Genomic DNA, 27,142 nt, shown 5'->3' on the forward strand with positions numbered 1-27,142 from the left:
AACTGACAATATAATTTAAATAAAATATGTCCTTATATGTACTTTTACAAAACTTCAATTGTTCTCCATCTTTGAAAACTTGGCAAGATATTGTCCTTTTAAGAATAACTTACAACTTATGGCTGATAGGTTTTCTTAGTGCTTTAAGGTTATAATTATACTTCTTTTCTCAAAAATCCCCTAAACAACCTAAGATGGCCCATTAAGTAAAAGAAAAAGTATATTTATAGTGATATTTTTAGTTTACACACGTAATGCCCTCATTTGGGCTACCATCCCTCCTATCATTATAGAAACTAGTCTGTTAAAATATGTTACAACTAAAGCTTGGTGGGCTTTGAATGTTCGATAAAAATCATTCTCTGGAGCTAATGAAGACAGAAACTCTGCCTGTAACAATATTAAGTTTGTTTTCTCTGGTGATTCAGAGAAGTGAGCAATCTGTCAGTAATACATTGAGTGAAATTACTTGTCTAGGAGGAATAACTGCTGACAGTCACTTTATCTCAGGGCTGACCCAAACATCTCCCTGCTGACAAACAAATTACTATGTCTAACTTTGAAAAGGTAACTAGGTTGTTTTAATTTTGATTGGTCTTTCAGAATCTCTTATACAAATATTCAGTCCCATTCTTCATTGAATTTTTAAAGGAGCCACAAAAAGTATTTGGGGGAAACAGGTTTGAATTAATAAGGGGAAAAGGTAAATAAAGAAAAATCCTATCATTTGGAGATAAGAAAAAGAAAGGTTATGTTTGTAAGAATGTTAGGTGGATGAAACTGGTGTGTCTACCCAACATTAAGACTGGCAGTACCTCCAGTGAATGACTGGGTGAGTGAACACATTACCCAGGCAGTATAGCAGGAATTAATTTTCTTCAATAAACTGATTTTTAAGGCTCATATATTTCACAATCTAAACATATGTCACTGTTTCATAAACAAAATAAATGGATTAAAATAATACATTACCAATATGCTGACATGTGGAGATATTTTAATTAGAAATTCTTAAGCTGTGTGATATTTAACTGCTGTATTTGCTAAAGAGACGCATGCATCATTTAATAAGAAGGCAGAAGACAGGTGTATCACTTTGCATATGGTGCCAGATTGTGTTTGATATTAGCTACAACTATGAGACATTACTCCCAATTAAAAATAAAACAAAACAAAATTATGGATCTATCATATTGAAAGTAACCACATAAAATGAGTCAATACACCGAAATCACTTTTCCATTAAAGCAGTCATTCTGAGCTTAGTTCCTGAGACAGTATTTCTTCAGAAACTATATAACATCATAGCTACTTAAAGGCCATATTTGCATGACTGTCTCATTATATTGGTCCCTTTTCCTTAGCATTCTTTTTGACTTACTTAAGGACCAATGCTAACATACCCGAGGAAAGCAAATGGCAAGTGGTCTTGAAATTTATAAGGGTGAGAGAAATAGAATAAGCAGCAATATAATATATTGTTTACTGTAGCAAGTACCCTCTGTTCTCTAAAGGTCAAAGCATTGTAACCTTAGAGTTAGTTTCTGATTGTTCCCAGGGTTAAGTACATTATCAAAATTAATGGCTTAAGTCCCTCAACCTTCAGATATATGAGTATTTATGCCTCCATCTGCTGAACTGTTCTATCCAAAATAGCATTCTTTGGCCTTCTCTCTCTAATATTGTGCCCTTGAGGCAGAGAAAACCATGCCTCAGATCAGCACAGGAGTTAAAAAAATGTTGTTGTTGTTGTTTTTTTTTCTGTGTCTTCCTTATTTCTTTTTGTGTGTGTGTGTGTGGTACTGGGGGTGGAACCCAGGGGCATTCTACCTCTGAGATATACTCCCAGCCCTATTTTTTATTCCGTATTTTAAAATGGTCTCACTGAGTGCAGAGGGCCTCACTAAGTAGCTGAGGCTGTCCTGAAACCTCAATCCCCCTGTCTCAGCCTCCCAAATGCTGAGATTATAAGCATGTGCCACCACACCTGGCTATGTGTCTTCCCTATTTTAAAGAAAGAAAACACAAATATGCTAATGTAAGGAGAGTCTTTCCATTTTTATCTTTACTTGATATAAAATTTCAGGTTTCTAGGGGATAACTATAAATGCTAAGATATATCTAAGCTTTTTAACATCAGAAACGACAATCTTTGAAAGATAAAGTCACTATAACATTAGATAGAAAAGGCCAGTTCTGAGCAATGTGTGTGTATGTGGGGGTAATATTTTGTGAGGCATTCCTCCTAATAATTTCTCTTTATAAGTAAAACCAGTTAACATAATTATAATATTTTCTTAGTATCAATATTTTATCATGATCGTGATTGTTGACAGAGCTCTGACATTTTATCTTGTCAAGGGAGAAAACCCTAGCTAGAAAAGAAACATTTCAATAGCAATAAAGCAATATATTATTAAAATGTCCTTCTATCTTTGCTCATTTAAAATGTTACTATCTAGCAACTTGCACAGGCATCCACTGTGATGGCCATGGATGTCCCAGTAAACATGCCACACTCCTATCAGGAAAGTTGGGGAAATCTGATTTTCCAACAAGGTCATCCTTTTCCTAACAGTGTACCATGTAAGCAAACAGTTTTCTGGCATGCAAGAAAATGTACAAAAAATGGAGACAAGAAAACAAAGCAAAATAAACAAAAAACCAGGAAACTCTCAAACTAATCAGAGTTAAACTGCGAAACTGTACAGCCTCTTACATTAATGGGTTCCCTGTGTAGACTAATTAAAGCAAGAGGCATATGGCATCTGCTGAGCTTCCTCGTGAGCACTGCCCCTGAACTACACAACCCTGGCACTTGCATGAATAGCATCGTGGGTTCAAAAACCTACCAGAAACCAGATTTGACACATCAGGGGTCAGTGGTTATGAAGACAGGAACAGACCAACTAAGGGAAAAATTAGGCAAAAAAAAAAAAAGAAAAAAAAAGAGATCAGGTAGAAACGTGGCTAAGGAGAGGATGATGGGATAGAGCACAATACTTTGACACAGAATAAAAGTCGAAGAGAGAAAGTCTTGAGTTTGAGCCAATATCACCTGCTTTCGTAATCTTCTGAGCACATGAAGCTCCTCAAACTGTCTTGAGTGGATAAGCTCACTTGCTATCACAGCACGGAAGAGTTTTTCCTGATGTCCAGTTATCTCTCTGTATCTCTTCTAGGTGTAGTAGATTCTCAAAATACCCAGAAGTATAGCACCCTTTCTATAGCCAAGAGAAAGCTTTAAAACAAAATTTCTCCTGGCTGTAGAGAAGCCAACAGATACTGCAGCACATGTCCAGTCATGTCTAAGTGGAAACCCCCAGTCTACCTCTTATATCAAAGTGAAAGGAAAAAGAGAAGCAGGCAATCAGCTCTGGATCTCTTCCTTAGGCTACTCCTAAGGTGGCCTTTGATCTTGTCCTGTTCTTTCTTGGGAATGATCTCTATCATTTTCCAGAAAGGCAGATTTGAAAACAATAAAAAAGCATAATGTCAAAGGCTCCTTTATTGATTACATAGTGCTTGCTATGTATAAACTGGCAGAGCCAATAGAAGCTGAATATACAATCTTGTTAGCTATAATTATTTCCTTTTTGGGATTAAGTTTCCCATCTTGGATTAGCATGTAAAATTCGATGTTAGATCTCACCCAGAAAATTAAAGTATGTTTCAGTTTGAGATAGTTGTCTCCATTTTTTTTGTTTATTTCTTATTTCAACAAAAAGCTGGCAACCCTCCAATATCTTATAGTCTCAGAAAGGGACTCCAGTGATACAGGACAGGAATTAAGTATGAAATTGGAGTAAGCAGAAAAGGACTTGGTTTTCAAGAGAGCCATAATACACCATTTTACTCCCAGAGAGTAAAAATATCCCACAAAAACAATAGAGAGCTTTATTGCAAAGTTAAATATTAAAAGAATATTATAGAAGCTTCTGTAGCAAAAAGCTACCCACTAGGCACAGATGCTCAACTTCAGCCTGAGAAAACGACATTAGGAAACCTAAGTGAGGTAGAGTTAGAAATCCTGGGCAGTAATCCTAAATCAATGAATATTTTACAGCCTGGTTAAATCACTTACCCCCTCTGAACCTCAGATGTTTTATCTATAGAAGCAGAATTGTGTTTTATCAACTCTACAGGGCTATTCTATGGTCAAATAACATTTCTTATATGTTTAAGTATTTGTTAAACATACAACACCACACACATGAAAAGCTAAGAGTTAGGGAAAGAAAGATTGCTTTGAAGACACTCCATACTGTAAAGAAAGTGCCTGAATATATATAGCAATAAACAACTTAATCCGGGGCATTGGTTTGAGTTTTGTCTTTTTCTCTCAGAGCCTCCTCAAAAATGAGAAAAAGTGAAAGACTAGGTTTTCGTGTTTGCCACTAAAACATTGGTTGCCGCTTTAAAAAAAAAAAAAAAAAAGCCTAGAATATGACTAAACAATCCAGTCCCCCACCCAGTGAAGCACCCATGGAAGCATTCATACCTCAATCTGTTTGTGGTTGTAAGAGTGGCCACCACCATGTTCAAAGGTGTCCAAATTCCTGCCAAAACGGTCACTTAGGCCCTTGAGCCTTGGGTTAATTTGTGGGTGGGAAACATGACCCTTCTGTTTAGTAGCATATTCAGAAAAAAAAAAAAGACAAAACACACCATCAGAATTCATGAAACAACATATATTTCTAAATCCAGGGTACTGTCCACATCAAAGGTTGGAAAGTAGGGGTGTTAAGACCCAGCCTCTCTATTCCACAGAAATTTGCTTCTAAGATCAAATGGTAGTACTGGCTCTTTATTTCTGCCTCTATTCAAAAAGATACTCCATTGCACAAATATAGGAAAAGGAAAAACAGATTAGGCTTTCCAGGAGGGTGGACTCTTTGTAGGTTTGTACCAGCTGCTATAGATTTTAGTGTGAACGTGTAGGATTGCAAGAGAGGTAGGGCATTTGGTGCTCTGATGGGGAATTTCTAACTCTGAAAGGCAGTTTGTGACGGAGAATAGCTTCATGCTTCTTGGGAAAGGTTAACGAAAAAACTTCCCAAGTATTTAAAAAAGTCTTTATTTGTAGGCCCAATTAATAATATTAAAGTGTGTGTGTGTGTGTGTGTGTGTGTGTGTGTGTGTGTGTGTCTAGCAGCACAGTTTTTGTGTTTAAGTCACATAGGGAATAGTAATATAGAAATAGAGCCGGGCGTGGTGGTGCACACTTGTAATCCCTGCACTTGGGAGGCAGAGACAGGAGGATCGCGCATGTTCGAAGCCAGCCTTGATGGCTTAAGAGACCCTGTTTCCAAATAAAACATAAAATAGGTCTGGGAGTATAACCCAGAGGTGAAGGGTTCCATCCCCAGTACCATCAAAAAAAATATATAGAAATTAGAAATGTTTCAGTATATGCTATTTCTTAGTTTACTTAAGGAAACTCAAAAGTAATCACAGTAAATTTTAAAAATAAAAATTATCTTTCTTGAAATTTCTATTGTATTGGAATTCAAGTTATTATCATCTGGTTTCCAAAAATTCAAATACCAAAGGACTATTATTTAAATAATCTTACCTTTTTGTTTTTATTCATTAAAATATATTTTAATATTTAAAGTCAATTTCCCATTCCAATGGAATTATTAGAAAGGTACAAAAAATACCTTATCCCATTCCAGACTTCTCATTTTACTATAAAGAAGATAAGGTGCAAATGAATTTTTCATTCAACTTCCAAGAGAAATTTTCTCCCCAAGTTTAGCTTTACAAACGAAAACCACTAATCCAGAACTTGGCAAAATACCACACACTGATTTGTGACCCTCAAAAGATGAGGCTACACACATCTGGGAGCAATATGTTTATATTTTACTTAAAATTATCAAGTAATTTCATAATCACTCCTTATTCTAAGAGCTCCAAGAGAGAAAATATCAAAGGTCAGTCTCAGTTATGATGCTTACATTCAAAAGCTAATCTGGATATGATGGCGACATAGATAAAAAGTTGATAAGGAAAAAGCTAATATGTCCAACAAAAACAAGACATAAAAATTATACAACTATAAACTCACCCGACAGTGAATACAGTGCATTAAAAATCATTTTCCCTTAAAAATAATGAAAATAGCTATTTTTCTTTTTATTTGCAGTATGGTAAGTACATAAGGTGTTAATCCTTCTGGGTTACACTTAAAAATTATTTAACATTCAGGCCATTATTTAGCATACAGCTGGTTAGCAGTTTTCCACTAAAGCACTGGCTCATATCCCACATTTTTTCTTTCCTGGCACTTACCTGGAGCTGTAAAGGGCTGAGTCCAGAAGCAGCAGCAGCTGCCATTGTTGATGGAATGAACTGTACGGGGTAGTTATCACCTGTCGGAAAGAACAATGCATACAGGTTTAGACAATGCACAGGGAATCGCAGCAGACAAGTATAAACATGGTCCTTGGATTGCTTGAGCTTTACAACATTGCTCTAAGCCCAAACATCTGCAGAAACAAAAGGCTTAGTTGGGCACAGACTTGCAGTGCTGCCTTGGAACTTTTTGTTAACAGATAGCTGGTAGGCAAACTGGCAAAACATGAATGTGATGTTAAAAAAATTAAGTGTGCAATTCAAGCATGTTCACTCCATTACAGATCTTGTAATACATCATTTTTTAAGAGTAAAAAAATATCTTAAAGCCAAGCTGACACTTAGTACACTGTGAAAGCTCTGAGGCTGTTCTATTAGAACAACAAAAAGTTTTGGCTTAGTAGACAAGGCAAAGTACTCAAGTCCAAAAGATTACCCGCTACTGACTGCCCATAACTCTAAACTTCATTTTATAAAAAAGTAAACATTTAAAAGATACAGCCTCTTTAATAAGACAGAGGTGAGGGGGCAGCTAATCTTATTTGCCAACATTTTGCGACATTCTTAGTATTCCAATGAAAGTAGCAGCTCTATTTTTGGTTTAGCCTCTAGTACCAAACTAGTGGGACCTCGTATAGAATCACCCACAAAAGGCACAGATTAAACATTCTTTGAGACAGTTTGATCAAATAACACATTTAACGTGGGTATTAAAAGCCTCGTAGCAAGTAAATGCAGAGATTGGTGCTATATCTTAATGTGTTCCTAACTTCAGCCCACTCCTAAATAACAGAAGTGCCTTCTGTGACCTAAAAACCTGGGACAGTGGCAACTGATCTGGAAAACCAAGAGGTAATGAGGAACACACTGTGATAGTGGTAACTGAACTAAAAATTAATATTTGTGGATAAATTACACAATATCAGTGATTTAATGTGGTATCACTTTGGCTCCAACTACTTATTTAAAGTCAGTGTTACGTACTATCTCTAGGCTATATTTTAATAGGCTGTTCCTCCACACGTTTTTGACATTTATAATAACCATGCTATTTTGCATGAACTTTTCCACACTGAAAGCTAAATGTAATAATGAAGAGACATTGTACAAAGGATCACAGTAACAGGGGTAGTTAATCGGAAAGCAATAAACCTTTTTTTTTTTTTTTTCTGGGTGCACACTAATACCTGGTGCCCCTGGCTCCATGGAACTCATCCCACTGGCCACATGAGGTACCACTCAGCTGGTCCAACGTAAATGTTAAGTCGCTTTCACTTTTAACAAATTGTTAGCTTCTAATCCACATAGTCTCTTTGCATCATATCCATAATACCTCATCAGACCATTGAGCACAGTGTGTGCTTGTACACAGTCCAGTAACAATTGGCTTCTGATTGCATATGGAGTGCTGCTACAATGCATTCACTAACACTATATTGTGCTGATCTCCTATGGAGTAATGTTCAAAATATCTGATCTTGTTTTTCCCCTTCCATGAGGTTGATTTTATTTTGCAGTACTATATGAGCTTTTTAAAAAGATAACTAGGCCAAATTATTTTTTTGGTAAATGACTGTCACTTTATGCTTAAATAATTCCACGGATCTTCTTGATATTTAAACTAAACTATCTGAAGGAAGCATATCGTAATGTAAGTCAAACAATATTTCTCTGGCTGATACCTTATCAGGTTTTTTTTTTTTAAAAAGTCACAAAACGATGCTGAATTAATGATGTTTCAAAAATAGGAGGGAAAATCACCATTCCAACCATCAACATGGACTGCCTCTGAGAACATTTTAGAGCTGTTCTTTCTTTAAATATCATGCATTATTCATGCAAATTCTAAACCACAACCCCCTCCCTATAAGTTTAATACCAGTTGCTTTATTTGTACTAAAACATTTTTCATGTCAAACATATTTTAAAAAATCAAACTCTAGAAAAATTCCCTGGGGCACTCCTTTTTTCATAGCTGTCATGCTTCCATGCTATGAAATAGCTGTTTTTTTTAAATATAGTTTTTGGCTTGCTGGTTAATTTATTACTATCTCTGCCACACCCTGTAGTACTCCAGCTCACCTGCTAGCTACAAACAGCTTTCTTCCACTGTTGATAAGCATATTTTTTAAACATTTTTAACCTTTCTGCAAGTTTGGATCTGCAAATCTGAATATATCTCCAGAAAGCTATTCCTCTAAAACATATCATTGTATCAATACTAAAATTAAAATTGAGTACATTGGAACAACAGAGTATATAACATGGAGAATAATTAGAAGAGAGAGAAAAAGAGGTAGGGGAGGGAGATAAGGATTAAAAATAGAAGAGAAAAATTTAAGAAGGGGAGGGATTTGAGGTTAACATAAAGTTAATTTTTTTGATAAAAGAAGTGCATGTTTCCTTCTAACCCCTCTAATTTTCTCTCTTATAAGAGTTGATAAAGAAAAGTTCTAAGCGGCTGACTTGGCAAGGAATCAGTCAACATGTTGCAGCAATTTTTTTTTAACTTGCCTCTAGATTTGAAATGCTTACGTGAGAACCTATTCTTTTTAAATTTGTACAAAGAAAGATGAAGCCTGTTGGGACAGGCTGGTGTTAGGAGCTACTTTAATCTGGCCCTTGCTACCTTCAATACAAGAAGACAACCTCCCAAAACCAGTTTGAGGAATAATGTCCATTCTATAAATACAATGTTCCAGACTTCTAGATATTCCAACTTACTTTTCATCTGAAGACTACAGAAAAAATACAAGACAGAATTTAGAACCTTTGGAAATTCTGCTTGACATTATTCTCACATGTCAGAATAGGCAACATTCCTTTGTAATTAAAGCAACTTGACAACAGGAGTCCCTAAATGAAAGAATGTAAATTCTTAAATTTCTGGGGAATTTAAATGAAACCCAAACATAGCAGGGTGTAATCAAAGGAGAAGAGAAGCTTATACCAAGAACCAGGATCCATAAGATTCAGACTACCTCCTACAAAACTATCACTATTTTGTGTAATTCAGATATAAATTTACTTTTGAGTCACAGATCCCATGGGAAAACTTCTGTCCATTTGCTTTCATCCTTCAGAAAGGCAAGTGACCAAGACAACTGTAATGAAATATAGAACTAGAAAATGAGATTCATGGTTTTTATCAGTAATTGTCTCTAAATGAGAATCTAGTCTCATATCTGATGTCCCACCCTCCAAAATAGAAGATAAATATGCAATACATTTCTAACTCACAAATTATGGGGTATCATCATAAGATGATGATAAATTGCTAAGCAACCTATGGACCCCACCTTTTTATGAGCTTTTGCCATTCTTGCTGCAATCTGAAAATTCTGAATCAAAACTATGGATACAAACTTGGACATTCTACTTTCCATGGGCTTTGCCTCAATGGGTTTATTTAGCAAAGCACAATGTTACAAGTCTTCAGTACTTAGAGTGAATATCTTAAGTCTGAATTTATCTTCATGAAATTTACAATGCAGCAAAAGTTAGCAGGAAATATGTGACACATTTAGAACTCTAAAAGTAAAATTTTAAAAATGGGTCATAGGAGGAACTCTAGACGAAGGAGATTCTATAGATGAGCAAAAGAGGCAACCTAACTGAGGGGATGGAGGAGGGAAGGGAGAAATTCTTTAATGCACATGATGCACTTTAACATACACATTAATGACAATCACTAAGCCAAACACGAGAAGAAGAAAGAGGGAGGGAATGGGGTGGGGAAATGGGTAAGGGCTAATGGGGTGATGTGTGCATGTATGTCTCTATCATCTTGTACCCCATTAATATGTATGACTACAATGCACTAATAAAAGAATTAAAAAAAATAAAAATATCCAGGCATGGTGGCGCATGCTTGTAATCCCCACACGTGGGAAACAGAGATAGGAGGATCCTGCAGGTTCAAAGCCAGCGCGCTGGCTTAAGAGACCCTGTTTCCAAATAAAATATAAAATAGGTCTGGGAGTGTAGCCCAGAGGTAGAAGGGCTCCCAGGAACCCCAGTACCACCATAAATAAATAAATAAATAAATAACTTGATTTTTTTCTGAGGACAAATGGATCAAAACACTAGAAAGGATTGTAATATATATTGCTGAGATAGATTGCTCTTTATTTCTGCTAAATTTCTTTATTCATTCAAAAATGATAAAAATATTTCTTCTAGGATTTTTAAGAGAATCTGAATGATTTCGCATACTTTTAAAAAAGCTAAGAATTGTAGATCTATCTTAATTCCTTCATTTATTTCTTAACTATATCTAGACCCTTTGAAAATCCATAAAACTTGTCAAATGGCAAATAATGAGTGTAAAGGAAATTATATAAATGCATCTCCATTATAAGAAATCAACGTAAAAACCTCAAAGCTCATGCCTTAATGAAAGCTCATCAATTTATATGGCTTCAATGATATGATCTTGGGTATTGAGCCTAGGGAATGTTGTACCTCTGAGCTACATCCTCAGCTTTTTTAATTTTTTATTTAAAATGGGGTCTTGCTAAGTTACCATACACTGGCCTTGAACCTGTGATTTTCCTGTCTCAACCTCCGAAGTACTGGAATTATAGGTGTGAGACAATGAAGGCATCATAGCCTTCTATATGAAGGAAGACACAGTTAAAATAATTCTTGACTGTCATAAAACAAATTTATTTTCTACAGATAAAAATATCTTCTTCTTGGACCTTATCACTCTGATTTAAAACTGAGGGTACTAGCCAGGTGTGGTGGCGCACGCTTGTAATCCCCACGCTTGGGAGCCGGAACTGGTTCAAAGCCAGCCCCGCTGGTTTAGGAGACCCTGTTTCCAAAAATAAAAAAGTATAAAATAGGTCTGGGAGTGTAGCCCGGATTTAGAGCTAACTGACATTTTTGAGTTTTAGTTTCTTATTTTTTTAATGAAGTAAATATACTACTACTTATTTTGAGTTGTTATGAAAATTAAAAGGAATTACACATATATGGGGATATCTTGGCACATATATGGTGTCTAACAAGATAAGCACTGTATACATTGTATAACAAGTGTTAACAATTGAGCACCAACCAATTAGACACCTAGAAAAAATGGAAAAAATTTTTGAAACCTGTAAATTACCTAAATAACAATCTGAAATATAAAAGTCCAACATACCTATAACAAGTAAAATCTTAAACCAGTAATCAAAAACCTTTCAACAAAGAAAAGTCCCAGAATGGGTGGCTTCCCCATGAATTCTGGCAAATATTTAAAATGAATTAACATCAATCTTTCTTAAACTCTTCTAAAAAATAGAGGAGTAGGGAATATTTCTTTATGAAGAAATGCCTTTTCTCTATGAAGCTAAAATTATCTCACAAAAATTGATCACAAGAAAATAAAATTAAAGACCAATGTTTTTTTTTAAATACAAATGTAAAATCTTCAACAAAATATTTACAAATCAAACTCAATAGTACACTAAAAGTGTTATTCATCATAAAAAAGTATTTTCCCAGGAATGCAAGGATGTTTCAACATAAGGAAATTAAGGTAAAGTTCTGCATTAATAGAACACAGGGTCAAAAACCATACAATCATTTCTGTTGATACAAAACAATGCATTTAACAAAAACCCAATGCCCTTTCATGATAAAAAAAACAAGAAAAAGATAGAAAATTTCTCATCATGATAAAGGGCTAAAAACTCACAGCTATGCTGGTGTGGTGGTGCACGTTTGTAATACCAGCATTTGGGAGGCTGAGACAGGATTGAGTTTTGAGGCAGCCTCAGCTACTTAGCGAGGCCCTTTATAGCTCAGTGAGACCCTGTTTCAAAATAAAGAATAAAAATATAGGACTCAGGGTGTCACTTGGAAGTAGAATACCACTGGGTTCCATCCCCAGTATATATATATATACCCTCACAGCTAATATACTAAAAGTTGGGAGACTAAAAGCTTTCCCCTAAGATCAGAAACAAGGCAGTGTTACCCACTTTATCTGCTGCTATTCAATGTTGTAGTAGAAGTTCTATTATACAAGAACAATATAAAAGTGAATAAAATTTAGTCATAAAATGATAAAACTATTTCTATTTGCAGGCAATAAAATCCTACATATGAAAAAAATCCATGAGAAAGATCTTAGAGCTAATAAACAAATTGAATAAAGTTGAAAAATAGAAGTTCACACACAAAATTACCTGCATTTCTATACACTAGCAATAAACAACCCAAAATGAAATGAAGAAAGAAATTTAATCTACAAAAGTATCTAAAAGAATTAAAAACTTAGGGATAAATCTAATCAAGGAAGTGAAAGACATGCATGCCAAAAACTAAAAAAATTTGCTAAGAGAAATAAAGAAGACAAGATGTGAAATAAGCTAAGTGTCCACCAACTGATGAAGGAATAAATAAAATGTGGTACACTTATACAATGGAATACTATTCAATGATAGAAAAAGATGAAATCCTGTCATCTGTGACAATCAGACAGGTTGACAGATACTGTATGACCTCACTAATACATGGAATCTAAAAAATAACTTGCTCTCATAGAAGCTGAGGGTAGAATGGTGGTTACTGAAAGCTGGGAGAGTAAGGGAAAGGAGGGGTTCTGGAAAGGTTGATCAACAGGTATTAAGTGATAGGAAATATTAGATTTTGTATTCTGTTGCACAGAAGGGTGATCATAGATTATAATAACATACTGTATATTTCAAGAATGTTAGAAGAAAAAATTTTGTGAATTTTACTGTAAGAAATCACAAATGTTTGAGGAGATATATATTCTCCCTGATCTGTGTATTATTCAATGTATATCTGTGCTGAGATATCACAACAAGATAACTCATAAATACGTAAAACTTTTGTGTGTCAAAATATTTTTGTTTTTAATAAAAGGATTAAATAAAACACAAATAAATAAAAAGGAGCATCTGTGTTCACTAATAGGAAGATTTAACATTGTTAAGATGTCAATAATATTCAAAGAAATCTACAGATTCAATGCAATCCCTATAAAAAAATCCTTTTCACTTTTTCACAGTGAATGAAAAGTCAATTTTCAGATTCATATGGAATTACAAGGAGCCCCAAGAGCTACCCTAATACTGAAAAATAATAATTAAACTGGAAGACTCACACTCCTCCTCACAATTTACTACAAAGACGCTCTTTTTAAAAACAGTATGACACTGGAATAAGGATAGGGGTATAGACAAAGTAAAGAAAAGTAGGCCAGAAATAAACCTTCACATGTGTGGTCAATCCATTTTTGACCGAGGTGCCAAAACAACCAAATAGGAAAAAGTTATTCCTTCCAACAAATGATTAAAATGCAAGAGGTGTGAATATCCAAATTTTATATTTTGTAAGAGATGCAGATAACCAATTTCTATATTTTGCATATGGTATTACCTCATATCACATACAAACATTAACTCAAAATGATCAAAGATGCACATTTAGTAGATAAAACTACAAATATTTTAGAAAACATAATGATAAATCTTCATGACATTGGATTTGGCAACAGTTTTATTAATATGACACCAAGAATATAGAAAACAAGAGAAAAAACAGATAAATTAGACTTCATCAAAATTAGGAACTTTTGTGTACCAAAGGATAGTATCAAGAAAGCTAATGGATAATCCTCAGAATAAGAGAAAATATTTTCAAATTGTGTTTCTAACAAAGCATTAATATCCATAATATGTAAAGAAATTAATTCAATAGTAAAAGAGCTCAATTCCATTAAAGGATGGGCAAAGCATTTGAATAGAACAGATGATCAACATCATAAGTTCTGGGGATTACAAAATGAAATCACAAAGAAATATCTCTGCACACCTGATAGAATGTTTCTAACAAAATTTTATTAAAAAATATAAAGTGTTGGCAAAGTTGTTGAGGAATTGAAAACCTCTTACATTGGAGGTAAAATATAAAATGTCATGTATTCTGTAGAAAATAGTTTCATAGCTTCTCAAATGATAAAACACAGAACTTTAATATGACCCATTCTAGTACTAGCATATCCAAAAGAACTGCAAGTAGAGACTCAGGCAGATGTTTATATATCATTGTTCATAGAAGTACTATTTGAAATGGCCAGAAGGTAGAGACAACGCAAGTGTGTCCACTAAAAGATGAATAGATAAACAAAATATGGTGTAGTATGTGTATGTCTGTATGTATATATATGTATATGTATATACATATAAGTCTATGTGTGTGTAGGAAATATTATTCAGTCATAAAATGTATTAAATTTCAATATATGCAACTATATGAGTAAGCCCTGAAAATATTATGCTTTTAGAAACAAGCTGGACACAGAAGAATAAATATTATATGTTTCTATTTATATGAAGACCTCAAATAGGCAAATTCTTAGAGAAAGATATAAAACAAGGGTTACCAGAGACTAAGGAGATAGGGTGAGTTATTCTTTAATGGCTACAGGATTTTTGTTAGGAAAATTGAAAAAGTTTTGACTATAGATAGAGGTGGTGCTTATGCAACATTGCAAATGCATTAATGCACAAATTATACATTTACAAATGGTCAAAATGATATATACATATATCTTACCACAACAAAAAAAAGTATTAGGCATATCTGTAAAATTGCTTTTGGTCATTGAGCAAAGAGAGACACTAAACTCTGTTTAATGTACAATTTTCAGACCATATTTCCAATGGATAATAATGTAGTCTAACTGGCCAGTTCGATTTATTCAGTTTCAAGGTTAAATTTTACTCCCAAGGTAATTGTTTTATAATTTAAATTTTTTTCATTTATTTGCCAAATTTAATTTTCATAGCCATATTGAGTAGTGAACAAGTTATGACATTTTTAGATCATAAAAAGTAAAGTTCAGCAAGTTTATATGACATGCTAACGTAAGAATAAAAAAAATCCATGTGAAATGTCTAGCACAGTGTTAGGCATAATAGTTACTGAGTAAGTTTTAGTTATTATCATATTATAACTAGTAAGTGGAAGCTCAGGGAGCAGGCAGCCATCCTACTCAGAAGATCTTCTAGGAAACTTCCAGGGTGCTGCTCAGCAGCTATCACCTAAGAAAAATAAAAAAGACCCAACTGCACAAAGCGAAGGACAGCTGCATCCTCCATGGAGCACTCAGGAGGATAATCATGGTTTTTATTTTTCAGGCAAGTTGACCTTGATTTAATATACACCTTGGCAACTGTGAAAGAGGTTTAATCTTTTAATTTTCCCAAATATCAATGCTTAAATGTGTTTATCTAATCCTTGATTGCTGCATCTCTCAGGATCACAGTGTGAAAGAGCAAGCCTGTGGCTTATGTTCTGGGTCCAGGTGATGAGTTTCAGTCTAGGAGACTCTTTCTAGTTATAGAACCAATATAAGACTAAAAGTTTAGGGATTAAAACATAATAGAGCTATTTCTAGAGAGATCCATCCTAAAGATGCCCCCCCGCCCCAAGCTGCACTCTGCCTTCAGGCAGCACACCTCCTCCGAAATGCACAGGGGTGGGAGGGCCTGCTTGGTGGAGCCTTGAAATTCCCAGTCACCCAGAGAAGAGTGAAGGGCCAGTGCCCCAATGTACATTTTTATACTCTCCTAACCTGGGATCAGAAATAGCCAACTTTAACAAACAGTGAATGCCACCCTAAGGTGGTCCTTGGTCTTGAAAATCAGGAGAATTATTCAATCAGCTGAATAAGTATATTCAATTCACAAACACTATAAAATTAGTTCATATTCTGGGAAGGTATAGAGAAAACAAAAGAGAGATTTTTTTTTTTTTTTTGTACTGGAGATTGAACCCAGGAACATTCCACCTCAGAGCTCTACCCCCAACCCCTTTTGTTTTTGTTTTCTAACTTCTCACTAAGTTGCTGAGTCTCACTATGTTGCTGAGGCTGGACTTGAATCTATGATCTTCCTGTTTCAAGCTCGTATGTACTGGTATTACAGGCGTGTGCCATCACACCCAGCTGAGAAATTTACTTTTTAATTTATAAAGATCAACATAGAGATTTTTCACCCTCTTGTATAAGATACCAAATGATAAACTTACCCCACAATGTACAGGCTTTTATACATATGACAAAAATTTTCCTCTTTAAAAATTTAGTTGTTGCCGGGCATGGTGGCGCATGCTTGTAATCCCCGCGCTTGGGAGGCAGAAACAGGAGGATCGCGCAGGTTCGAAGCCAGCCGCGCGTGCTGGCTTAGGAGACCCTGTTTCCAAATAAAAATGTAAAAATAGGTCTGGGAGGGTAGCCTGGAGATAGAAGGGCTTCCAGGAACCCCAGTACCACCAAAAAAAAAAAATTTAGTTGTTGTCTCATATATATTTTAAGTAAAGTTATAGCTCAGATTGGGGCAAAAGAAAATAATAGTAAGTTTGTTTGTCCAGACTCCAGTCCAATGGTTATCTCTTTCCACAAATCAAACAAATGGCAGAAACTGCATAAATTAAGTCTCCTGAAGTCATATTTCTCTACTAACACATTTACTTAAGCATAGTTTTTATATACAAGAAAGCCTAGATTAGCTAAAATTTAGAATTCCGATTAAATTCTTTGATAGAACTTAGGAGTTTCCAGAAAATAGAATATTCCTTGAAATCCAAACTCACTGTCCTGCCTTAATCACCAGGTTTAGCCATTAAAAAAAACAAATATATATATATATATATATGACTTTGTTATCCCAGGACACTACTATGAGGTGTACTATGTTCATTGAAAGTAACTGAGTCTTGCACAATACCATTGCAGTTTCTATATTCTTCTCAGTTACATGGTGTATTCTCACTGATACTGTTTGAGAAGACTTTGAAGAAAGTAATCTAAATTCATTAAATGTAACAGTATCTTCTCCCATGAAAATAACACCATGGTTTTAACAAAATTAAGTAACATGGTTATGTCTATAGGTAGCATAAAATAAAGTGTGCTGAGACAGGAGGATCAAAGGTTTGAAAACAGTCTGAACAACTTTGTGAGGCTTGCAAGCAATTGAGATCTTGTTCAAAATTAAAAATATATAGCCGTGCGTGGTGGTGCATGCTTGTAATCCCCGCGCTAGGGAGGCAGAGGCAGGAGGATCATGCAGGTTCGAAGCCAGCCGTGCTGGCTTAAGAGACCCTGTTTCCAAATAAAAAAGTATAAAAATAGGTCTGGGAGTGTAGCCCGGAGGTAGAAGGGTTTCCAGGAACCCCAGTACCACTAAAACAAACAAACAAACAAACAAACAAACAAAACAAAATTAAAAATATAATAGGACTATAGGTATAGCTAAAAAGTAGAATGTCCCAGGTTCAACCCCTAGTACCACAAAAAGTAGAAAAAGAAACACTGAAGTCAAATAGAGAGTTTCTTTATATAGTTTAAAAGGCTTCTAGGACTGCTAGAGGGGTGTCAACTTAGATTCAGAATAAAACAATAAATTTCATTTACATCAATGTTCCAAAGAAAATTGAGATGAAGAAGTAATTCAAAACAACTTACAGAGATAAAAAGACTGAAACACTGACTTAAAACAAAACAAAACATATTATATGATAAAATGTACTCTTGACCTCAATCTAGATGCTCATTTTATAAGGGGTACAACTTTCTATAAAAATCTGCTCTAGAAAAATGAATTATAAACAAATTAAATGGCATAATTATCTCTCACTCTGGTATCCAAAATCTTTAGGGAATACAGGCTGAGTATCCCTTATCTGAAATGCTTGGGGCCAGAGTATTTCAGGTTTTGGAGTTTTTCAAATTAGGGAATATTAATGTAGACTTATTGGCTGAGAATCCCTTATATGAATAATCTGAGATGTCTCAAAATACAAAAATTTTGAGCATCATCTTGGTACCTAAAAAGTTTCAGATTTCAAATAATTTTTTGATTTGGGATTTTCAAATTATGGATGCTCAGCCGGGCATGGTGGTACATGCCTAACCCCAGTATTTAGATTTAGAAGGATGAGACAGGAGGATTGCAATATCAAGACTAGCCTCAGTAAATTAGCAAGGCCCACAGCAACTTAGTAAGACCCTGTTTCAAAATAAAAAACAAAAAAGGTCTGAGAGTATAGATCAGAGATAGAATACCCTTGGGTTCAATGCAGAAAGAGAAGGAGGAGGAGGAGCAGGAGCAGGAGCAGGAGCAGGAGCAGCAGGAAAAAAATTAGTGATGCTCCACCTATACTAGCTTTTGCTCATTTTTATTTGAAGACTTTTCAGTCAGTCATTAAATTAGCTAATTCCTGGCTAGGTCTGTAGCTCAGTCTAGAAGGTTTGACCAGCCTGTGCAATTCCCTGGGTTCTATCTCCAGTACTAAGGGGGGAAAAAAAGCCAATACCCTCATATCTTTATTCTTTGACTCTTCTAAGTTTTGATACAGATATCCTACCTTTTCTTACATAATATTTGTCTAAAAAATTCAAAAGAGTCATCTATAGTAACAAATGACTAGAATAAAATGTTAAGTTTGTTTTATGCTATTTAGTTAGCTTTTTTTTTACCCTGAATTTTAGATTTCATATTTTATTGCTCTATGCATATTAAAATGCCTTTGTTCGCTTTATAAGCCACATATACAAAGAAACTGCTGCACTCAGATTTGCTACACTCAGACTAGGTGGTTAATATAATCAGGTTAATATGTTAAAAAGAACTTGACACAGAAATTATTAATGAGTACAACAAGGTCACTACTTCTGAGCTGAGGTCACTTACAAAGAATGCACAAATGAAATTAAGGTTGACTTCTATTTACTTGACTATCTTCTTACATTGGATTCCTTTGGCAACATATCTTTAAACATTTAAAGCCCTGTTTACAAGGAGGCTCTGAAAGAAGCTTCAAACCATTATGCCCCTAATTGAATTCCCCAGGAGTCCAGTAAACTCAGAGGAATAAAGAAAAACCATAACATTTGCTAAATCATCTCAAAACATATTTCACTGCAAGGTTATGTGACCTGCTTTTTTTTTTTGAGGTTCAAAGATGAATGAAAAAATATTACTGAATGTTTCATTATTTAGATTAAAATAAAAAGTCTACCTATTAGCAGTAAGCCAATTACAATTTTGATATTTAATAAAAATCTGACGACAAACAATAACATTTTGTGTTGCATATGACCAGTTTCCTAGAATCTAAAAGCTCTCAGGAGGAAGAGAAGATCTTAAACCAAAGACAATTATTCACAGTAAATATAAGAGAGAGCTCACAAAAATTACAGGGAAAACAGCATTCTATCTGTGAATTCAGAATCTGAATTCAGAACAGATAAAATAGGAGAAGGTAAAAGTTTTAGTAACCAATTAATTTATTACAATACCCCTTCTTCCAAATTCTAATTTTACTTTAAAATAAGCTTTTGTGGTCTCTTTATTCATAGTTCCCTTGTTTGCCCCGTGTTTGCTGTGACAACTAAGCAAAGGCATGTGGATCTGCACATTTCCAAAAGAATGTGAAATGTCTCTCTGCTTACCTGGTTTGTATGTTATTCCAGGGGGGAAGAGGAATCCCTGTTGGGCAGCAGCAGCTGCTGCCAGGGTCCGCTGGTCATGTGGAAAAATTGGGATCATGAGCGGAGGCATGTGACCCTGAACCTGCTAAACAGAAGAGAGCCTATGATCAGACAGAAAGCAAGCACACACCAAGATGTATTTGTTTTGCACTCCTGGTGCTGTGCTGGTGGTGCCCACACAGCCACCCGCCTCTCACTTCATTCCAGGTTTGCAAGCTAAGAAAATTCAGGTAAAATCCACCACATTCCACACATTAGCATACCCAGGACATAACTTCATTGTAAATTTGTCTCATTCCTGCTTCCACGAGGCAGCACTTAAAGGTTTCCTTTTCTCTTATTTTATTTCTTTCTTTAAAACAAAGAACTAAAAAACAAGCAAGTTTGCTTCTTTTCCTACAGCACAATCTCGAGAGGTTTTGCCCTTTCACCTACTTTGCATTTTGTGCTTTATTATGAAAACAGCATTTAATAGCCTTGGTCAGAAAATAATGTCTAATTGTTATATATTCCAAAAGCTGTGTCTCCCCAGTTTAGGTGTCTTATTTCAAAGCCACGCTGTATTATATTAAACATATAGCTCTTCAGATTTAAGGCTACTACATCTTGGCTCCCAATTAAACTAATATTCTTTGCCATACACACCTCGATGTAACATATAAATTGCTTGTCTGGCTAAACAGTTTTACAGCTTTATGCACTACCATGTAGCTCAGTAATTATGGAGTTGTATTCAGCGAGCATTTCATAATAAATCCTACTATATCAAATTTCATTTGACCTCAATAAATGTATCAAAGAGCACAAAAATGCAAAATAGAAAATCTTCCCTCTATATCAGTATTTGTATTCCATATAAAGAAAATAAGAGCTATGACAGAATCATGCTTGTGAAAATTACATTTTAATTTCCCAGCTTCCTTCTTTACTCTGCATGCTGCCCTGATTCCAGGATAGCATGACAGAAAGGTTTTGTCCTGGCTTTTATGGCCTGATTTTTTTAGGTTGAACTATAGGGCTTTTCTCATTTAAAGATCAAAACGAAGATGTACCAAAAGAAGTGATATTTTAGGTCAAATAAGGTATTTGGCCTCTTTATTAGCAGAGAAAATGTTTGGATTACATCCTATTTAGGATATAAACACCAAAGATACCAACCCCAAAATCTTCTCCTTGTCAAAATTCCTAAATCTTCTCTTTAGGCAAAATTCCATACACTGGCTGATGACCGTACTTAATAGCACTGACTTGCCTTGTCCTGTCCCCATTCCCTCTACAGCCAGGGACACAGTACGAAAATGTGTGGGGCTATGAGGTTTCATTTACCAACAGTTTTTCTCCAGGGAAAAACCTAAGATGTGGGTTAATAAAGGGCAAGCAAAAAATAAACACTTTACAGTATTTTTCTGAATTCATTTCTCAGGAAAATCAACTTAAAATAAAAAGGTCTTTGTGCAATTACTACCTTGCCAGTGGGGCGTGAAAGAAACTAGCTTTGAGCAGCTATTTCTTCCATTTTAGCTGAGGTAAGCCCAAGTTTTGTACATTAGAGGACAAACTTAGCTCGCATAAATTGGCGCTGATCCCCTAGTGCCCAGGTCTTGCCTTTAACCCTGAAGAAATGCACTGGATTTGCTGTTCATCGCCTGCTTGTTGAAACCTAAAGCAAACCTGAAATGTCAAAGAGCAGGGTACCATTCGATGCTGAAAATAAAAGGCAGTATCTTCATGGGTACAACCATTGTTCAGTGCAAGAGTTCATCAAAGGAAAGCATTTCCATTTCCTCTAGAAATATGGTTCCTAGCATGGACCTAGGACACAGGGAAGATGTTTCATACTCTAGAGCAGGGGACAACAGAATGAGGAGCCTGAGTATCATGTTAGCTTATTCTTTCCTTCTTTCATTTAATAAGTATATATTAAGTTGTTATTATCAGTAGGGATCTTGAGAAGCAGAAGAACCTGGGGATATTTATCTTGGACGAGAGAATACATCAAGTTACCTTCAAGTATTGATGTATGGAAGGACCATATTAAGACTGTGTGGTTGCAGAGGTTCCAAAGGAAGAGGTTTGAGAGCAGTTTAATGTAAATGACAATTTTCTATTAATAAGTCATTCAACAATGACTCTGATGAAAGAAGCAGTGTATGTCTTTAGGTATGTATGTATTTCCCTAAAGATGATCAATAAAATTGTGTACCTTCATAGATAGATAACCACAAACCTGATTAGGTAATAATCTATACAGCTTTTCCAACTGTATAATACCATGATTGCTTTAAGGTGCTTTAAGGTCAACATTAAGAAGAGACTGTGATTATACACATTCCTTTATTCATTCACTCCACACATATTTATTGAAAACTGATTATGTCTTTTGCATATTAATCTAAGCCCAAATCTACACACTGCCATTTTCTTGGTTGTGTGATCTTGAAGTTACTTAACTTTTTGAGCCTATTTCTCCATGTAAGAACCAAAGATAATTATACTACCTTACATGATTACTGTGAAGATTAAGAAAATAATAGAAGTAAAGCTTGTGGGACAGTGCCTGACATACTAGTAATGCAAGGTCGGTCGCAGTGCATGTTAAATTTTTTATCTTTTCTTATATAATTTTCTTATTTAGAACTAGAAAAATTATCAAATTACTGATGAAAAACAGAAGCTTTACTCTACTTCAAGAAAGAAAACATGAGCCAATTAAATAATTCATGTTGGCAGGCAAAGACCATCATGTTTTTAGCAGACATCATGCCCTCACAGCACTACCACATCCCAAGTATCTAGAAAACTGTGATAAAGAAGAGGTGGAGTTGAATGTGGTGGTGCATGCCTGTAATTCCAGCATTTGGGAGACAGATACAGGAGGGTTGCAGAAGTGGGGCCAGCCTCAGGAACTGAGACCCTCAGTTATTTAGCAAGATCCTGTTTCAAAATTTTAAAACACTAGGGCAGGGGTATAGCTCAGAGTTAAGATTCCCCTGGGTACAACTGCCATTACCAAACCAAAAAAAAAAAAAAAAAAAAAAAGAAAAGAAAGAAAAAAAGAAGAGAAAAAAGGAGGGGACTACAAGGATCATTTGAAGGTATAATTTGGGGTTTTCAATGTTATTCATTAAATAGCATCTTAGAATGAAAACAAATTTATTCTCACATTGGGTCACCAAAGTTCTTCAGATAATAGACCATGTGATGGGCAAATGGCAATTAGGAACCAAACCTTAATTCTTAAATCTGGATTATTTGTTCCTCTGTAACTCTTGATGTCTATGAGATAACTAAGTAAAACATCCAGGGCCACTTTAATGCCAAAGAGTTAGGAGTATTATATATTAATGTAAACTGAAAAAATTTATGGAGATAACTTCTTGTCCATCATACTCTGCAAGGTAGGGTTAAACATTTTGTTGACTATTACCCAGAAAATATTAAGTTGAGAGACAGAGTAAAAATGAAGGGGCACCAAAGACACTGTGAAAGCAACAGTAATAACAGAATCATAGAGTGGGAACAGAACTTAGAGATGACTTAAACTACTAGTTCTCAAAGTATAGAACCTGACAAGGAGGTAGTACAGCAGGAAATTTTAAAAAAAAACAACAAATCAGGCTCTTCATTATACCTACTGATTCAGAAACTATGAGATTGGGTCCAACAGTTCAAACTTTAAAACTTATGAAAGCATGATCTAAGCTTCAGTGTGTATAAGAATCAACCATAGGGCCTGTTTAAACAACAACAAACAAAACAGGTTGCTTGGCCCCACCCTTAGAGACATTAAATCAGCAAATCTGAAGTCAGCCTCAGAGCGTACCTTTCTAACAAGTTCCCAGGTGAAGCTGCTGCTGCTGATTTAGGGTCCTTTCTTTGAGAAAGAATCACTGATCTGTTCCAAATCTCACAATTTACAAGTAGGGAAAGAGACAGCTAGAGAAGATAAAAGATACACGCTAAAGTTACACTTTAGCCTATGACAGAGCTGGAATTAAAGTTGAGAATTGCTAATCACCCTATTCAGCACTTTACCATCATATCACATACACTTCAGTGATGAGACATGATAGATACATGACAGATAGATAGATAGATAGATAGACAGACAGACAGACAGACAGACATATAGATAGAAGCCACTTGCGTTCACTGTTTTAGAAGAGAAAACCTGGGGATCTCCAGCTGAAAGCAATTTTGTGTGTCAGAGGTGTGCTGTCGTGAGGCAGTTCTGGGTTGAATACTGTCTAATTTTAAATAAAATCCTTTCTCTCTTACTTTTACCCAGAACATACTTGTTCACAATATTTATTGCCATTAATTCCAATAGTTTATTACAATACATTTATTAGTAATGATCACTTAGTTCCAAATGGTAAAATTGTCCTTTGCTTATTTTAAGTAAAACAATGATGTAAAAAGTCACAGCACACTCTATTAAAGGTAACTGAGAGCATCCAGTGACTGGTTAGACTGTAGGCTAAATGTCAGCAATTAGAAGCTCCTCCTTTAGCTCTAACTATGAAAGTGATAATAATAGTAGTAGTGATAATAATAACCACAACAGCTAATATTTTTCAGCGTTACCCATATATTCATCATTGACAAAGTGATTTACATGCTTCTTTCAAAACTCAAAACTCTATTAGGTACTAAGAAACGAGGAATTCATTTGATAAAAAAGACAAAATCATAAAAAAGTAATTTCATCAAATAAAAAGTGGTGAGCCGAGGATTCAAGTTCAGATCAAGGTAAAAGTTTGTATTTTGTTAGGGTCAAAGTTTATGCCTTTATATCCTATTATATTAATCATGAAGTCATCTTTTGCTAAACAGATTTTGTGAGGGGAGTACTGGAGTTTGAACCTAGGGAAATTCTACATCTGAGTTACACTCTCAGCCTATTTTTTTTTTTTTTTAATTTTAAACCAAGATCTCACTAAGTTGCCGAGGGTCTTAAGTTGCTGAGACTGGTCTTGAACCTACAATCCTCCTGTCTCAGACTCCCAACTGGGATTACAGGTATGTGCCACCATACTCAATGCTAAATAAATTTAAATGAGATAATAAATGCAATGTTTATAATAATTATTTGACTTAGTTTTATAAGTGTAGATTTGCATGTAGTTATAATAAAAAACACAGTGAGATCACACATGCCCATTCCCCAGGTTCCTCCAATGGTAACCTCTTGCAAATCTACATCACAACATCACAAGGTTATTGACATTGATACAATCCAATCATCTTATTCAGATTCCTCCAATGTGGTAAAGGTATTGTGTTTTTAAAAATTACCAAGGGTAGCCGGGGCGCACGCTTGTAATCCCCGCGCTTGGGAGGCGGAGACAGGAGGATCACCCAGGTTCAAAGCCCCTCACTGGCTTAATAAACCCTGTTTCCAAATAAAAATATATAATAGGTCTGGGAGTGTAGCTCGGAGGTATAAGGGTTCCATCACCAGTACCACCAAAATATAAATAAATAAATAAATAAATAAATAAATAAATAAATAAATAAAATTACCAAGGGTCATGAGAGTCTATGAATACTTCAACCACTCTCACACAGAACGCTCTGCAGTATGATCCAGTGCAAACTCTATGAGTGGAAAGTGTGACTTAAAACAACATTCCACTGTCTCGTAGCTTTCCACTTATTGTACTTTGTAGAGCATTATTAGTCAAACATGGGACAGAATGAAGGAATCACTTCCATAACATTATATACATATGTCAAAATACCAATGTCAATCTCAGTGCCCTGTATGGGTAAAGGGAGAGTGGGGAGGGAGCCAGGGGAAAGCCCACCAAATGCTGTGTGCATGTATGTCACTATCACTAAGAACTACACTATGATGTGAGACTACAATGCACCAATAAAGGTATAAAAGGGGAAATTAAGAGTGAGATAAAAAGAAATAAAGAGGAAAGAGGACTTGGTGGCAACACAAGAATTGAATATGCACCCAAAATATTTTCCTTCCTTGGAAGCTGTGAATCAAGGTTAAGACACTGCATGCCAGACGTCAGGGCAGACAGAAGGCTCTGAAGACAGAGGTGAGCTTCTTTCTGTGGGAAAAATGTGGTCCTGCCTCCTAGTTCCCATTTTCAATATTTGATAGGCCAGGAAAGGTAGTCACATTGGAAACAGCAAACCCAAAAAATATTTTACTAAAGAATAAAAAAATAATAGAATTCCCCTCACTTCATCACAGAGTAACCAGTCTCCACATGTCTTTTTCAAGAAGTTATCAAAATTTCAAATAGCATATTTTTCTTGAAAGTACAACTTTCCCTAAGCACAAATTTAGAGATTATTTAATTATTCTCTAGATGAAGGGGTAAAACTGATTTTTTTAGTATAAAGAATAAAATTTCATGTGGTCAAAATATATCTCAACATAAAATCTGCATTATTTTTCTTGCCTTGGAAGCCAGCACTAATTGGTGAAGTATTAAATGACTAACAAGAAACCAGGAACCTCATCACACGTCAAGCTTAGTGCATCATGAAAGGAATAAAGTATCTCCCAAAGTACAACTGTCCATTAATTCTAAGCTTCCACAATCCCTGACCAAAGTGTTTCCCTTCTGGAGATGGTGGGGAACACATTCTTGATCAAATAGGCCCCATGCCCAGAAATTTTAACTGCTATGGTGTTCCCCCAATCTTCCAGAGCATTGAGACAGCAGCAGATGCATGTGAAACACTTAGGCTCTGTCTCTTCCAATTCGTAAAACAGCATTGTTGCAACAACACTTATCCCCTTTGTTTTCTCTGTGCTAAGTTGTTGAAGATGCCATTTTTGCCATCTGCCCCAGAGCTTCATTAAAGATACATGAATGGGCTAACTGGCCTGCTATCTTGTGAGGAACAGGTGCTATTGTTTGTCCCTGAAGACTTGCACTAAAGATATGACTCAGAATACTTGAGAAAGAGCATCTGCAGCAGTCAGTCAGAGCGGGACTTGGCAGGGACCTGGCTGTGTGCTAATATGCAAACAGAGTGACACTCAGGGGGGCTCGTTTTCTCTTTTATGAAGATGATTTAACTTCTTTTAGTGATGGGCAATAAATATTTGTATTAAAAATCATGGGTATATTAATACCTAGTACTGAATTAAAGACAGTGGACAAGCAAGAACTTTTTAAAATGTTTTATTCCTAGGAAATCATTTCTCAGGTGGTTTATTTGGGGAAACCTTCTTTAAAATGTCAGCAGAATAAATGTTTCCAATGTGTGTACTGTATACACCAT

General features: G+C 35.3%; 1 protein-coding gene across 8 annotated transcripts in view; it reads right to left on the reverse strand.

The window, feature by feature from the left end:
* Nucleotides 1-27,142, reverse strand: part of SOX6 (SRY-box transcription factor 6) — a gene marked incomplete at both ends in the record, with an annotated part of 599,473 nt that overhangs the window by 115,625 nt on the left and 456,706 nt on the right. For 3 of the 8 annotated variants that reach the window (XM_080715786.1, XM_080715785.1, XM_080715783.1), the window contains 2 exons: nt 6,298-6,377; nt 19,844-19,958. In XM_080715786.1, the coding sequence (XP_080571912.1) occupies nt 6,298-6,377; nt 19,844-19,958 (195 nt within the window). Of the gene's footprint in view, nt 1-4,501; nt 4,625-6,297; nt 6,378-19,843; nt 19,968-27,142 lie in introns of all 8 variants that reach the window. The other 5 variants (XM_080715779.1, XM_080715780.1, XM_080715782.1 and 2 more) reach the window with 3 other exon arrangements.

The sequence above is a fragment of the Muscardinus avellanarius genome (assembly GCF_963383645.1).
Source record: "Muscardinus avellanarius genome assembly, chromosome: 1".
Classification (NCBI taxonomy): domain Eukaryota; kingdom Metazoa; phylum Chordata; class Mammalia; order Rodentia; family Gliridae; genus Muscardinus; species Muscardinus avellanarius.